General features: G+C 40.2%; 1 protein-coding gene across 7 annotated transcripts in view; it reads left to right on the top strand.

The window, feature by feature from the left end:
- The window catches only part of ANKRD10 (ankyrin repeat domain 10), a 40110-nt gene that overhangs the window by 5370 nt on the left and 17670 nt on the right, over positions 1–17070 (top strand). For 6 of the 7 annotated variants that reach the window (XR_004741108.2, XR_013520105.1, XM_035294166.3 and 3 more), the window contains exons 2-3: positions 3586–3738; positions 8097–8188. Coding sequence is in view for 5 of the 7 variants with exons in the window: in XM_002742538.5 (XP_002742584.1) it covers positions 3586–3738; positions 8097–8188 (245 nt within the window). In the remaining 2 variants the exon portion in view is untranslated. Of the gene's footprint in view, positions 1–45; positions 71–3585; positions 3739–8096; positions 8189–17070 lie in introns of those variants that run through there. The other variant, XM_035294138.3, reaches the window with a different exon arrangement.

Here is a 17070-nt window from a genome sequence, read left to right as displayed (position 1 = left end):
CGTGGCAAGTTTCTAACTAGGCGGTCACTGGGTGTCCCAGTGCCTGTCGGCCGGAGCCTGCGCACGGATGGTGCGGGGCCCTCCAGGCCGGGCCAGGGACTCGGGCGATTTCGCAGAGCGGGATGTTAGGCCGCTTCGTCGCCCGGGGGCTTCCGGGGAGCGGCGCCTGGGGTCGGAGGCGACGTTAGCCTTTGCGCTGCGGGAACTAGGCGCGAGGGGCAGGCGCGGTCGAGCTTCTGGTTCGGCACAGCCTCACCGGGAGCCGAGGCCCGTGCTGCGGACGAGCTCAGCCCAGGGGCTAGCGCCCCGGCCGGACTTGGAGGCCCGGGCAGCCCCGTGGGGTAGAGGCCGGCTCTCCAGCTTCTGGGTTCGCTTTAAGGCTCGTAGCTGGCCCCGGTTCAGGAAAATTAGTGACGGCTGTGTTTATCTTGGATTTAAATGACTGCAGAAATGGTTGAGCAGAATTCTCTTCTTGTGGAGCCTTTACGTTTCTCTCTTTTTTACCTAAACTGAAAATTCTGGGGAACCCAGTACTGCTTTAAGTTTTTAAAGGTTGGATAGCCGCAGTTTCTTGGTATTTGCTCACATAAGTCTTAAACGGAGATTTCACCTTGCCTTTCGAAAGAGGCTTTAAATGATTAGTATTTTTAAATTCGCTAAAATTCAGGGATATTTATAGTGTTTTTCCTCGTAAATTATGATGGAGTTAAATGGTTTTGCAGAAATACACAGGATAACGTGAAATAAGTTATTTTAAGAAGGCCTGGCCACCGTGATGTCGTTTCCAGCTGATGAAGTTGCAGTTTACCTTGCTACCCCCGGTGCTGCGTTCACAACGCAGTCGTATCTTTTGGGAAACAGTTTCTGATTCTCCTCTTAAAGTGGAAAAGTTACTTTTCTTTAAGTAAAAGAAATGAAAAGGAGTTTTGACGATGGGGTGGGGAAGCCGGTTAACCCTCAAGGGCCGTTAGGTCCCTGTGGCACTGTCTCTAAAGTTGTGCGCCTGTGTAGTAGCTGGAGAAAACAAGTCCTCAGGGGAAATGAGTTTCTTAACAAACAAAAGTAAGAAAGCCTCCTCCCTGCGCTTTTGCATGCAGCCTGAATTAGATTTCCCGAGGCAGTCAGTAATCTGAGGATTCCCTCTTGCTGTGGTTTATTTTTACACTAAACTTTAGGATTCCGTCCTTTCTGCTCTGGTTGAGAATGACACAATACTGGGTGACAGTGAACAACAATCTGTAGAATGAGTAAAGCCTCGTTTCGGATGGTCACTTAGAATATTTCACCCAGTGGTGCCTCCAGTTGTCTCGGGATTAAAATAGCCGTAACTACTTTAAAATAGTAACTTTTCGTATGTATTTTATCCCATTAAAAATAAACCAAATAACTTTTCAAAAGCCTACTTCCATGGAACTTTGAGCAGTCGCTTTACCTTAGTCATCAAACGTAACTAGAAGCAGTTATCTCATTGTTGCCAGCTGTCTGAATCATAAGGCCGTTTGGTCTTAGATATGGAAAGGGCCTTAGAAAGCCCCTGTCCAGTGTCCAGACATTGCCTTCTGAGAAGCTGTTGAAACAGAATCAGGCCAGGACTCAGGGCTGCAGCTTTCCAGTCCAGGCTTCCCCCACAACCCTGCTAACGGCTGCCCTTTACGCAGGTTTCAGGCCAGGGTTCTGAGAAATGTGCTAGTGATGCACAAGATCCCTCAGTTGGTAAGACTCCTTTGTTCCCAGAGGACTCAACGTTGTGTAAAATCTCTGTCGCGCCTTTTATGATACGATACTGAACAGTATCTTTCCGGAAGTCCAAATCCAGGTTGCTAGATTGAACCCGAGGGTAACAGCTTTGAGTCCAGCGAGCTCTCAGTAGATGATTTTTGGTACAAGTGATTTTCATCCGTTTTATTTTTATTTGATTTGAGACCTGTTCATCTTGTCACTAGTTAATACTTTCATTTTCACCCAGTAAATTAATAAAGGCAGTAAATAAAAATAGACATCAGCCTTTCCCCCCAGATCCAAGTTGGTTGAAGAGCGTCTTTTGAGTCTGTGTATTCTTTTCACAGACGTGTTTATTGATACGATCCGTCCTTTGCAAGGAAAGCCTTAAAGTGCTAAGAGAGATGGGAAAGGAAGCCTTGAAGTGAGACGGGAGGGTATTAGGGACTTTGTCTTCAGGTGCAGTCTGCTCTTGAGAATTGCTTGCAGTCAGGCATAGCTTGTTCCCTAACTGCATGGTGATTGGAGTGGAGGGAAAACGGGTAGTCTAGGATTAGAGAATGCGGGTCGAACAATTGCTTGGTACATGGTAGGCACTTGCTACATTTGTTGAACGTGGTGAATTCTTTAGCCAGAGGCTAGCATAGTATTGGTGCCTGGCCACAAAGCCTTAAATTGCCATGTTAGTCACCCACCAGGTGCATTGCTCAGTTATGCTGTAAGCTTTTTTTTTTTTTTAACATGGGGTTTTTAAATATAAATCATTTGAAAAGAGTAAAAAGCTAATGTGGAGAATGGGTCCTTGAGTATTCAATGAGTATTTAGTGCTGACTTGTTTCAAAGTGCACAGTTGTGTACACTATAGAAAATAGTCTTTGACTATGAGGAGTTGTAGTGACAAAGTTTGTGGGGGTTTTGTTTTTTTAGACAGGGTCTTATTCTGTTGCCCAGGCTGGAATGCAGTGTTTTCTTGGCTCCCTGCAACCTCTGCCTCCTGGGTTCAATTGATTCTCCTTCTCGGCCTTCTGAGTAGCTGGGATTGTAGGCATGCACCACCACGCCCGGCTAATTTTGGATTTTGTATTTTTGAAACCCCAACATGGGGTTTCACTGTGTTGCCCAGGCTAGTCTTGAACTCCTGACTTCAGATAATCCGCCCACCTTGGCCTCCCAGAATGCTGTGATTACAGACATGAGCCACCGTGCCCAGCATTACACAAAGTTTTGTTTGTTTTTTAAGTTGGAGACTTGCTCTGTTGCCCGGGTTGGAGTGCAGTGGTGTGATCTCGGCTCACTCCAACCTTTGCCTTCTGGGTGCAAGTAATTCTGCCTCGGGCTCCTGCCACTATGGCCAGCTAATTTTTTTTTGTTTTTGGTAGAGATGGGATTTCACCATGTTGGCCAGGCTGGTTTAGAACTCCTGACCTCGAGTGATCCACCCAACCTCTCAAAGTGCTAGGATTACCGGAGTGAGCGCCTGGCCTACCCAAAGTTTTTTAACCCACCAATCCCTTTAACATTTTTGTTTAGAATAGTCTGTGCAAAAAACAGTTTTGATAGAAGTCTTTGAACAGTGCAGTCCAGTCTTTTCTGATTTCGGCTTATTCAGTTGTAAGGAAACCAAAATATTTAAATCAGTATGGTGTTAGTCTTTTTGCGTTTTTTTATTTGTCTACCGTCTTTTTCATAAGGACAAGGAAAAATGTTGTTTTAAATGCCTTTTAAAATTTGCATGGCATTGGGAAGGAGTGATTTAATTTGCTCTATTAAAAAATTGGTAACAAAGCCATTTTGTCACCATTATAGACTTTACATTGTTTGTACTGACATGTCTTCGTGTTTTCATCCCCCCTCCTGTTTTCGAAGTTGGAGTGCTTAATGCAGTTGGTGAGAGCGGGAGCCACACTCAACGTCTCCACCACGAGGTACGCGCAGACGCCAGCCCACATTGCGGCCTTTGGGGGGCATCCTCAGTGCCTGATCTGGCTGATTCAAGCAGGAGCCAACATTAACAAACCGGTAAGAGTGCTGGATGGACTTCGTTCGCTCCTGCTTTTTCTTTTTGCAGTTATAATTATACACATGGTATTGCTTTAAATCGAGGTCCTAATTAGAGTTTGATATCTTTACCTGAGGACAAACCGGAATTTGTTTCTTCAGTTGTCGGTGGAGGATAATAGGCCAATGCTGTCTGTTTATAGAGTGCTTTCACCTGTAATGTGACTGCATCATAAACTGTGATGCAGGGTAATGTGCCCACGGTTATAGCTGGTAATGAAAGGAGCCTGGCCTTGAGCCCAGGTTTTCTGGCTTTCTACTCACAGCTGCCTTAGCCTCATTTCCACAGATAATTATAAAAACACTTTTATCCCAGAAAAAGCATGGCTATTAAGTTGACTCCAAAGTGAGCTTCAGCTGCGAGTTGATGCCTTGGTGCAGATAAGCAGCTAAGTATCATTTACTAAGTGGGAAGCGTAAGTGACTTGGGGACTTGGTATTTAAGATTAAGCATACAAACAGGAACGTAAGTGTGCCACATTTTTTCCGTGGTGTGTTTTCAGTGGCATTTCACCTAAATGAGAGTGTTCAGATTGTTAGGGACTTGGTTGTTTCTGATAACCAGTAGGTTGTCTGACTTGGAGCAGTCCCCACACTCGGCATCCTTTGCTGCAATTGGATTAGTCTGAGAGACCTGGGCGTGGGCTCTGGGAGCTGTTTTTCATGCCTTTCTCTTTTTCTCCTTTTTGTAAATGCTTTTGTTATATACAGTCATCAAGGCCTTGTTTTGTGCAAAGTCTTCTTCCTACTTTTCTGTCTTTCCCAAGATTCAGTCCTTGACGATAACCAGGTATAAAGCAGTTCTAGTCTCTCCTGGAAACTCAGCTACTCGGCTAAGGAGCAAGTAATTGAGAAAGATGTTGTTATCTCTGATTTAACACAAGAATCAATGGGAAAGTGGCATAAGTGATTGTCCCCTTAAGAGATGAGAAGTGGAAAAGACAGTGTAAGGGAGGGTGGCCAAGAGTTTAGGCCTGTTTGTTTCTAAACTGAAACTTGGGATATTGGACAACTTTTCAGGTTGCCATGCTGTCACTTCCCTTTCCGTCTTTGCATGTATGACTTTACATATGTAGATTTCTCTGCTGCTCTGTTGCTTGTGTTCACAAATTTGAGAGTTCTGAATTACCTACTGTATACCCTTATGGTGCTGGGCATCACCTTGTGTCTTTCCTTCTTCCCACCCCTGTCCCCTGGTAGAAAGGGCAGTATCGGCTTGATTCCTGCTTCTGCCACATCTCTGGCCTTGGGCAAGTCATTAACTTGGTCTATGGCTCAATCTCCTTTATCAGTAAAATACGGATAATTCATGAATGGCAATAATTAATACCTAGTACGGAATTTATAGAGTTTTTGTATGTTAATTTTCGTTGAATTATTACATAGCATCTAATTTAGAGAGGACTAGAGAAATTGTCTATCACTGCTTTCCAGACCTTTATAAATCGAGAAGCCCCCTTTTCAAAGTGTCATATTGCAGTTCAGTATTTCCAATACAGAAAGGGGGGCAGAAAGTGTGCTTCTGTGTCCCCCACCTTCCTCTCAGGTGCCTCTAGATAACACCTCTTGGAAACCTCTCCTGCACTCTCGCACTCTGCTTCTTCCAAGACAGGATCCTACAGTCTTTTTCTTTGCAGCCCTCCCTGCGTTTGAAGTATCTGGGTAGACATTTCTAAGTCCTCCCATGTGTCTAGGGCGTGTCATTTGGCATTGTTAAGCGCTGTGGAATTTCTCCTTAGTGGGTCTTAGGTTAGGTAGGTGTGGTTTGCATCCAAATCTCAGACATCATCTCCCTCTATTATGTAGTAGTGAGTGAATTTCCACACCTCTTGTGATGGGCACCCAGTGATGTTGAGGGCACAATAACCCTTTTGTTAGCTCCCTCCAACCTCCGCCCACCTGCTGACTCATCTCTAGGTAGAAGGTTTCTCATTTCTCATATAAACTCTTAGGACGCCAGATCCAGGTCTTTTTCCTTTGTTGTTTGTACGCATTTAATTTTTTTAACCTGTTAATACTGTGTTTTAACCCAATTTCTAGTATGTCAGTCCTTTGGCTTGTTAGCTACTAATAGTTCTAAGTTCATGTTCCTCAAGGTTAATACCACAGACTTTCTTGGCAGTCTCTAAGGTGAGCCTATGAGATTACCAAAGCTCATATGCTGTCTGGAGGCCCATGTTCTCGGTTTCCTCAAGAGGAAATGAAGTCAGCTTTCATGTTATTTGTTTTTAGTGAGTCTATATTGACTGTCCTTGGTGTATGATTAGCAAGCTTTCTCTTTCATATGGCTTTTCTAGAATTTTGCTGGCATTTGATGTTGCCTTTAATTTTTTTATATCTAGATTAGAAATGAAATTTTTCTTTATTAAAACCCAAGGTGCCCAGCCTGTCTTGAGCATTCCGGCACTGCTCCCAGTTCCCTTTATCACTCAATTTGCTGTGGTTGCCATGTGACTGGGCTGAGCTGGAGGCTTGGGCACCTTCATCTGGCTCTTGGCTCTGAGTGTCTTCTCTTTTGGCTACCTTCTCTCAAGGTGCCCGGGCCTGCCTTTAGTGCTTGCTCTGCCCTTAAAGATTGTCTCGACAGGCTGGGCATGGTGGCTCACACTTGCAATCCCACCAGGAGATCAAGACGATCCTGACGACTAACATGGTGAAACCCTGTCTCTACTAAAAATACAAAAAAAAAAAATACATATATATATAGTGGGGCGTGGTGGTATGAGCCTGTAGTCCTAACTACTCAGGAGGCTGAAACAGAATCACTTGAACCTGGGAGGTGGAGGTTGCAGTGATCCGAGATTGTGCCACCATACTCCAGCCTGGGCAACAGAGCGAGACTCCGTCTCAAAAAAAAAGAAAAAGATTGTCCCTACAGAGGTTGCTTTATATCCTCTTTAGACCTTTGTTTAAATAAATGTGCACATTTTTCCCTCCACCAAGCACTTGAGGCTTTCGTACCCTTTATTTTTTTGTAAATTATTCTACCACTGTTTTTTTTTTTTTTTTTTTTTTTTTTTTTTTTAAACTTTGGGCTGCCCTCACCTCGTTTTTTCTCCTGTGAGTTAGTATGTGTTGGTGAAGGAGCTCAACTATTACTGAGTTTATGAATGAACTGTTTTCTAAATGACCCACAATCACTCACTCCTTTTTATCTTGATCTCTTAATTCTGTGGTTGTCTTCTGCCAAGTTCAGCTACCGGTGAGGTTGCGGTGAGATTATTCAAGAGGTGTTGCTATGGAGCCCCCAGGATTTCCCAGTCTTTGTTTTCCACCAGAAATGACCTCCTTCTCTTGATCGCTGTGTCTGATTGGCTTTCCTCTCTCTTGCTTGGCTGATAGCCTATGAAGACGGCCTTGGAGGTGGTTTCAGTCCTGTAGTGTAGACCTGGGTTGACCGTGCCGATGTCCACAGTGGCTTTCCTGGGTCTACTCTCTCTCCTGCTTCCCTGTGTGCTTCACCCCCTCCCCCATGGCCCCCACCCTTTCTGAAGCAGGAATATGAGTTTTATATATATATATAATATATATATATAAAATAAATATTTTTTTAATTGCATTTTAGGTTTTGGGGTACATGTGAAGAACATGTAAGATTGTTGCATAGGTACATACATGGCAGTGTGGTTTGCTGCTTTCCTTCCCGTCACCTATATCTGTTCTTATGAAGCTTGCTTTGCTTTACCTTTGTGTTCCTCTATCTTTCCTCTAATAAATACTGAAAATAGTTTGGGAATATTTAGTAAATATTCCCTCTAGTAAATACTGAAAATAGGTCAACCATTGTGTCTCAGGCCATCTTGTCTAAGCTGTGGTCCCACTTCAAGTTCAAAGTAGAAGATTCAAGGTAGGCATTGATGATGTTGACTTTGGTTAGCATTGGGGTGGGCACAGAGGAAAGTGGGTAGCTGAGACCATATGTCAGCTATTATGTGCTATTTCTTGGCCTTGATGACTATTTTAATGTGTGTGTGTCTGTGTTTTAACTTCTTCTGGGTTTATATGAAACACACGTGTGCTAAGATCTAGCATAAAGTGATTTATAAATCACTGTTGAGAGCATTCACGGTGTCACTACTGGAGAAGGCCCAGAGATACTTGGTCACTGACCTGTAGCTAAACATATTAGAGAACTTGCCCCTCCTGGTTTGCTCTTATCCTCTGTTCATGTATTGATTCTTTGTGTTCTGCTTCAGACTTGATCAACACATTTTATCTCAAGAAGGATGAGAAGGTCTCTGATCTGTGCTAATGATGTTGCTTTAAAAGGCCAGACGTTTTGTTCTGAGTATGTGTATATTTGCTTTTTGTTGTTTCAGGATTGTGAGGGTGAAACTCCCATTCACAAGGCAGCTCGCTCTGGGAGCCTAGAATGCGTCAGTGCCCTTGTGGCGAATGGGGCTCACATCGAGTAAGTGTCTTTCATTTATTCTTTGCAGCTAAAGATGTTAGTCGAGGATGTTTTGTGTAAAGGCAGTACATAAGTAGGCAAAAGTCCTATACCTTTGTTTTCAAAATTAGTAATGTAATTTTGCCTTTTAGAACAGTTGGTATTAGTGAGGAGAAGTGTGTGGATTCAGTTGGTCTCTAACAGAAGGGGGCTTCATTTCAAGCAGCCTCAGTATTTTTGTTGAGAGCATATTTGAACTGAAAGAACAGTTAACTAATTAGATTCGGAACTTGGCATCATCACTTTGCCACCACTAGTTGTGTCACTGTGGTCTTTAAAGTTTTTTTTGCCAAGTTTTAATTTCAAAACAAGAAGCTTGGGTTGGATTAAAGAATCTTTTCAGGTCTCTCTGACCCAAAAAGTTTCTGAAGAAAATTAGCTCTTCTGGGTTTCGGTTTCCACATCTTGGCAGATGTGAGAATGTTATGTTTTAAAGCCTGTTACAACTTAATAATTGATAGTTCCTTGTAAAATAGGACTATTTACATTACAGGCCTCAAGCTTGCTATAAGCTTCTCATACCGGTGGCATTACTTTAAAATACCTATTGTTTAAGCTCAGCGTACATCAGTTAGCTTATTTATGCTTTGATAGGACAGCCTAAATGTTTACATGTATTCTTTCAGAAATTAGATCTTATATGCAAATCATTAGCTAGCCATGGCATTATGCGTTTATTTTAGCTATTAAATTTATTTGTTATCAACTTTCTCTTAAAGATTTATATTATACACATTTTTCTTCTGCAGTTCACAGCATTAACAAAATGGATGCGGTTTTCACCCTTAAATGTTGAGTGTAAGCTATAGAGCTGGAATAACCAAAATAACTGATAATGTCAGCTTTTTTGTTTTACCTTAAGTGTTATGAATAATTCATAAAGATTAATTATAAACCACATTATTCTCATCAGAAATGTGAACATTTAGACTTTGAAAGAAAACCCACAAAATAGTTTAACCCTTTGGTTTCCATTTCATTGCTTTGACTCTGTATTATAGTAAATATTGAAAGTAGATCTCAGACAGCAAAACCATACACGTTAATGCACAACACGTGTAGGTACCAGTGGCTGTCAATAACCTGTGAATATCTTAGCTTCTGTTTTGTTAAGTATATTGGCAAGATTCGCCATTAGTTTGGGCCATGATCCTTATATAGTTATTTAGTATTATAAACATGGCCTGTATTTACTGTTACATTGCAGGGACTCTCGTGACTTCTTGTATAGTTGTGACTAAAGGTAACGTAGAAACAATTGATAATATATTTAATACAACAGAAGAAGATTGAGGTGATTCTCAGTGGATTGCTTTAAAGCAAAGTTATTTGTGCATTTTTCTTGGCTATAGTTAGATTAAAAACTCATCTTTAATAACAGAAGCTTTCATTATAAAATATGGAGTCATATATAACATAATTGATAAAATTGCTTGTCATTTATTGAAACAGTAGATAATTAGAAGTTGATATTTTTAATGACTTTTCTAAATAATACTCTTAATTGGTCCTAAACATTTTATTACAAAGATGTTTTATTGATTTTATGGATAGCTTAATCTTTTCAGCCAATAAATATCACAATGTCCTTTTTTTAGTAGGTGTCTTTTTAAAAATGAGAATCTTTTATTTACAATTCTGTCCTTGGTTACAGGGCCCTCAAGTGTCTCTTTTCCACCAGGTGTGGCTGAGATGGGCTCAGGTGCCAGTCTGTTTTTCCTTCTCAGTATAAGAGCCACCCCTCAAGACCCTGCATTATGGTGACTTCCCTGGACTGAGCTTTCATTTTTTTTTTTTTTTTTAGAAGAAATACTTAGCCTGAGCTACCTAGCCAAAAGCGATTCTTAAAGTTCCAAGTCTTTGGCCTGGAGATAGAGCACAAGTAATCATTATATATTGCTATTGTATATGTGGTTATTTAGTTTTAACATCTAAAGTGTCAAGTTTTGTTAATTTGTAAGTTGCTTCTTGATTTCTGCACATTTTTATAATTACCCCATTTAGTCTACCAACGTGTAACAGTTTGAATCTCCAAAATGGTACTAGGTCTATTTTATCCCCTATAATGCTGCTCATGGTAAAGTGTAGTCCTAGCAAATCATAACTCTTTTTTTAAAGACGTTCAAGGAGCATAGAATTAACGTCCTTAAAGTTACTTATTTTTTCATTCAGAATGGACCAGATTATTAATCATATTACATGCTGTAATATTTAGGAGATAATATAAATTTTTCCTGTGAATAGATTAAAAGCTGCCTTATTTCAGTATTATTAAATTAATTTGCTCTTAATTCCTGCTTTGCTTTTTATATATCTGCTACATAAAGTGCCCAAAGCCTTAAATTGTTGTGCTGTTTCGGACATCAGGTACATGATAAGGGCAAGTACACTAAGTGTCTGTGGCTAGAATGGTTTGTTATATAACTTACTTGTTAATGTAGGTTGCATCTGTAAGATAACGCATTTCAGCTGCTGTGCATCGTATTAAATTTTCTAGCACCACACGTGAGTATGTTAATGGACTTTCTTTTTCTTTTTTTATTTTAAATCTTGAGTTTTGGTGCCAAGTTTTCTGTGAGATTCTGTTTCTGGCTTATGTGTTGGTCACGATTGTTTGCCATTATTTACATCTCAAAATTAAAATTCACAGGATTAAATCTAAGTTCTGTGATCAAACTGTATGTTTGTGTACTTTAAAGGACCTGAATTTCTGTGTATGGAGTTTTCAGCAAACATGGGAAGTTTTCACCGTCCTCAGTCTTGCTCACACAGTAGTTCCATTTTCCCGTTGCAGCCGGTGTTTGCTGCTTGCTTGACACTCAGGTTTGATTGGAAGAAGAGGATATACTATTACAAAGAGGTCGTCATCTTGCTTTTCTTTTGGAGCATGTAGCAGCATAACACTAAATCTTCATATGATTTTGGAAGAAGACTTGAAAACTTGCTGGCTGCTGATAATTAAGATCTTTTTGCTACCAACATTGTATGTAGCAGATTTTGAGCCTTGGATTAGCTGTACTCTTAGCAATTCGGCACCAATTAATGTTGGCTACTTCATCTTTATTTTCTTAGGAGATACAGTGGAGGATGTTTCCATATCAACCAGCTATTAAAACAGCTTTATGCCACTGAGTAGGAATAAAGAGATTTAGAATGAGACCAGCATTGCTTGCCTCTCAGGCAGATCTGTGGGTCAGTTTTCATACTACATTATATAGATGCCAGTGTTTGACGGCAAAGTCTGAGAACCTTTTTATAGGAGAGGATTTTTTTAGAAGCCATTTATTCTGTGGTAACCAGATCCTCAACTGGGCTACATGTATTTTAACTTAATTACATTAATTTTTTATCTTAACTGGGATCATTAGATAGCTTGAGAAGCATCTATAGCCTTATATAAGAAAATTCAGTGACTCACTCTAGAAAATTCTCTTGCCTAGTTTAGAAAGTGGGCACAATTGGCCATAATAACAAAAGCGTAGAATGTGATGTTAGTAGACTTCGAATGCCGAAAAAATACTTCACTTATAAAAATTTTTAATTAAAATGGAATTTGCTTAGTTTGGATCAAAATTGACTGTTTAGACCCACCTTTCTTTGATTGCCATAGAGCCCTGTCTAGAAGCCAGATTTTCATTAGGGCAAATACAGATGATGAGCATATTTAATTTGAGTGTTACATTTATTTGCAACTTTTGCCCGTGTCAGAATGTTACCGAAATTTACTTTTAGCTGTTCATTTTGAAATCTGTGGTTTATTTTTGTTAGTTTATTTGCCTGTCAGAATAATAATGCAGTTATGAAATCTACCAGAATTATGACTCTGAATTCTTATTTTCTGATTTTAGGTCCTCTGAATTCTAATCCTCACATTCTACTTTTTGCCGCCTCTTTTTTGTTTTAAGAGACAAGAGTCTCACTCTGTCATCCAGGCTAAAGTACAGTGGCATGATTATACTTCACTGCAGCTTCAAACCCCTGGGCTCCAGTGATCCTCCTGCCTCAGACTTTTGAGTAGCTGGGACTACAGGCACATACCACCATGCCCAACTAATTTTTTAAAATGTTTTGTAGAGATGGGGTCGTCTTGTGTTGCCCAGGCTGGTCTCAAACTCCTGGGCTCAAGCCATCCTCCCACCTTGGCCTCCCAGAGCACTGAGTTTGCAGGTGTGAGCCACTGTGCTGCCTCCTTTTATCTAATTGTCACCACCGCAGATTTGGCTGGTCTTGGCTATTTTCTGGTTAAGGTGTTTCTGGATGGAGGAATCACTTTCTGATTAAGTTCTGCCTGCTAGACAGGGCAGTAAGTGGGTTGACACCATTCCAGACTTGTTAAGAAATGAAGTTTAGAATTTTGATTGTTTTTCATAGCAGCTTGATTAAAATACAGATTTTTTACTGCTTTTATAGATAGTGCTTTAAATGAAACCAATGGTTTCCAAATCCAGACGTCTTTGTCCCTTGCTGCATTATAGCAGGAGCATGTTCAGTACTTCAGCAGACTCTTGGAATGCTGCTTTTACATTTTAATGTATGCAAACATAATTGTGCTCAATTGCAATGTAAAACTGTCCTCAGTAACTTTGAACTTGAAAACTTGGCACCAAATTTATGTAGGTAGAAACTTTAAAAATAGTTTCTTCCTATTATTAACTGAAGAATATATTTAAGAAAGTCTTCATTATTAAATAAGAGTTTGGATACCAAAGGGTTAAAAATACACATGTATTTCTTTTGCTGAAGATATCTTAGATGTTTGCTAATGTTCTGTCTGTACAAATGGACAATTTAGTAATGTTTTTTATCTTTTTTTAATGATTCCATGTATTTGCTTATTTCCATCTAGGAATAGTTACTAATGTATTTGAGATACAGCATACCAAATTTTAAAGTAACCAGAATCGTGAGTTGATGGTTTTTAGTCCATACTGTTAAAGTTTTGTTGAAATATTGACATATTTAAATTGGCTTCATGCTAAAAAAAAAAAAAAAAAATTACCAGAGGTACTTAAAAGGCAGTGTTTTAGAGCAGTAGCTCATGGTCAAGGTGGTCACATGACAATGGCTTCAGCTCAGTCATTGTGCTTCTGCACCTTATGTATGTCTATGTATTTTTAATCCAAATGTTGCCTGCAAATATGTGATCCCTTATTATTTAAGTTTCCTGTATTATGAACCATTGCCCGTTTTAAATCACACAGAAGGTTCTGAATCTGTAAAAACTACACATGTCAATGTCTTACAGCTACGTAATTCGAATTGACTTGATTTTTTCAAGTAATCCTAGAAAGGGGGAGCATTCCATATAGAAACTGCTGAAACTGCCACAGGTGCTTCTCCGAAAACCTTACAGCTGTGGCATTGAATGTTCAGTATGGCTTCCTTTCTGCACACAAGGCATACTGTTGAGGTATTTGTTGCGGTGATTGGTTTTAATGCTAATCTAGGAATTCAGATATAGATTCTGTAGATTTGCATGCTTTGCTTACCCTAATTTATGATATCTACCTTTTTATTTGTAAACTAACAGTAGCTAAGTTGAGATCAGAATTTTAACAGAAATAGTATTTATATAAAAACTGTTATCTTTTATTGTCACATGGCATTAACAATAAGAAAACATCCTGAAGGTGATGTGACAACTTGGATTCTAAAAATTATACTTCAGCTCTTTCCTGATCAGTGGTTTTTCAAAATGAAAACAAAGCTGTTCTTATCGGAACACCTTCTCCTTTGTTCTGGAATTGTGGCACTATAAGTGGAAACTGGTGGGACCCTGGCTGGCAGCAGAGTAGAGCTTGATTTTTAAAGTTCTTTGGTGGACAATTCTTAGACATAGATAAATTTTAGTGTTTGAAGAGTCAGGGTCTTCTGTGTTGCCTAGGCTGGTCTCAAACTCCTGGCCTCAAGTGATCTCTCTGCCTCTCCCTCCGAAAGTGCTAGGATTATAGGGCTGAGCCACTGGGCTTGGCCTAGAGGTAATAAATTTTAATATTCTATTCAGAATATTCTTGCAGAAAACATACAAGCATTTATGTCTTTAGTAAAGTTTATGCCAGTTTGATTTGTTTTTGTCAGTTATTCAGCAGAAAATGTAATTTACAGTAAAGATGATTCTGCGTCATCCCATGTTTTAATATTCCTGTTTCAGAAGAATAGTAGAGAATGGGTGGCCTGCTCAGGGACTGCTTTTCATAGTCTTGGTGAATGTTACAGGATCTAGAATTTGTAATAGAAGCACAGTCATCATAGTTTCCATGATAAATTGAATCACATTAGCTTGCTAGCTTAAAAATTGGATCATGCTTTCTTATAAAGTTAATTTTAGAACTTCAAACTAGAAGCAGTTTGAATCTCGAGTTGACCATTGACTGAGTTTTAAAAATCTCTTCCCATTTTCAAAGACTTTTCAAATGGATGTTAGAGAGGACCAGGGAGGGTAGGCTAGAGCTGGAGAACAACACGCTCCCGTTTTCAGAAATGAAAAGACAGACATTTTAGGTCAGCCCATGTATTCAGGTGCATCAAACTGGGGATGTTAAATTCAAAAGTGTGCCTGTTTTGAAGATTTCATCTAAAAATAATGTGTATACTTTCATTACCACCATTTGCATTCAAAATCGTTTTTGAGACTCTTTCAACTCTACTCTGAGTGCCTGAAATTTCCGTGGAATAGTCTGTGTAAACACAGGCTGGGTGAGCTTTGTCTTTATTACTGATACCTCACTTGGGGTTGACAGGAGTGGCCAGCAGTTAGTGCTTATGGTCGTGTAATACACTAAGTAAATACCTGTAGGGTGAAATCTGGTCTCTATAAACACTACAGAAAAACATCTGGGCACTGTGCCTCATACCTGTAATCCCAGCACTTTGGGAGGCCGAGGTGAGTGGATCACCTGACGTCAGGAGTTCAAGACTAGCCGGCCAACATGGTGAAACCCCGTCTCTACTAAAAATACAAAAAACTAGCTAGACGTGGTGGCTAGCGCCTGTAATCCTATCTACTCTGGAGGCTGAGGCAGGAGAATCGCTTGAACTTGGGAGGTGGAGGTTGCAGTGAGCCAAGATCACGCCATTGCACTCCAGCCTGCGCAAAAAAAATGAAACTCTGTCGTCCCCCCCACCCCCCCAAAAAAAGCAACAACAACTAGTTGGGCATGGTGATTGATGCATGCCTGTGGTCCCAGCTACTTAGGAGGCTGAGGTAGGAGGTGCACCCAGGAGGTGAGCTGGGGAGGTAGAAGAGGATATAGTGAGCTGCGATTGCCCCACTGCACTATAGTCTGGGCTACGGGAGTAAGATCCTGTTTAAAACACAAACCTATGGAGTGAAAGGTAAAGAATGGACTATTTTTAAAATACCATGACAGAGCAAAGTACTGAAGTACTAGATTTGAGTGTAGAATGTAACCTGTAAATCAGGTGTTTCATTTATGTGCCCAACTCTTACTGAATTTTAGCATTTAAAACATAAAAATTGAAATACTGCTTAACAAATAGAAAAGCATATATGAAAATAGAATTAAAAGACCTGAACCTTTTTTGTTAATAATTATTTGTTCTAATCTTTGACATGGAAACCCAAATTATTTTCAGTCTAACATATTTTAAATATAATTATTTAAAAAGTTTGAGGAACTTTGAAGCTAGGGCTCCCTTGGTCTAGATTAAGCACACCACCTGGTTTATTGTAAGACACTCAGAGCGTGGAACCAGGAACACTCAGTTGTGGAAGAGGAGTGATTGACGGCCAGGTACTCTCTCGGAGTCTTGTTTTATACCCCTCTCAAGTTTACCTTTAGATATTTTTCTAGGCATTTAATATATTGTGACAGATATGGCAACCTTTTTAAAGTTATTTTATTTGAATTGAATAGTGCATAAAATAGATGTTTTTCACAAAATCCATTAAGAGAGAGGAATAATAAGAGTAGAAAGATTGTTCATTCTAAAGAGAATGACATAGATTCTATGTCATTCTAACTGAAAAAAGTTATCAAAATAACACATGGTGATGAGAATGCAGAGACGAAGAAACATTTAAACACTGTTAGTGGGAATGTAGACTTGTGCAGCCATTATGGAGAACAGTATGGAGGTTCCTGAATAATAGTCCTAAAAATAGAACTGCCGTATGATTCAGCAGTCCCACTACTGGGTGTATATTCAAGGAAAGTTCATATACCGTGACAGCTGCACCCCCATGCTCATTCCAGCACTGTTCACAATAGCCAAGATTTGGAATCCAGCTATGTGTCTATCAGCAAATGAACAGATAAAGAAAATGTGTCATGTATACCCAATGGAATACTATTTGGCCATAAAAAACAAAAAATTCTGTCATTCTCAGCAACATAAATGAGCTTAGAAGACATTATATTAAGTAAGCCAGGCACAGAAAGATAAATACTCCCAGTACTGTGCTCACTTTGTGGAAGCTGAAAAAGAGCTCATAGAAGTGGAAAGTGGTGGCTGGGTGCAATGGCTCCCGCCTGTAATCTCAGCACTTTGGAAGGCTGTGCTGGGCAGATTACATGAGGTCGGGAGTATAAGACCAGCCTGACCAACATGGTGAAACTCCATCTCTACCAAAAATACAGAATTAGCTGGGTGTGGTGGCGCATGCCTGTAATCCCAGCTACTTGGGAGGTTGAGGCAGGGCAATTGCTTGAACCCGGGAGGCTGAGGTTCCAGTGAGCCGAGATCGCGTCATTGCACTCCAGCCCGGGCAGCAAGAGCCAGACTCCATCTTAGAAAAAAACAAACAATGAGGTAGAGAGTGGCTCATGCCTGTAATCTCAGTGCTTTAGGAGTCTGAGGTGGGAGGATTGCATGAAGCCAGG

This window comes from Callithrix jacchus, chromosome 1 (genome assembly GCF_049354715.1).
Source record: "Callithrix jacchus isolate 240 chromosome 1, calJac240_pri, whole genome shotgun sequence".
NCBI classification, from domain to species: Eukaryota; Metazoa; Chordata; class Mammalia; order Primates; family Cebidae; genus Callithrix; species Callithrix jacchus.
Note: the sequence above shows the minus strand (reverse complement) of the source record. Positions and strands in the feature narration are given on the sequence as shown.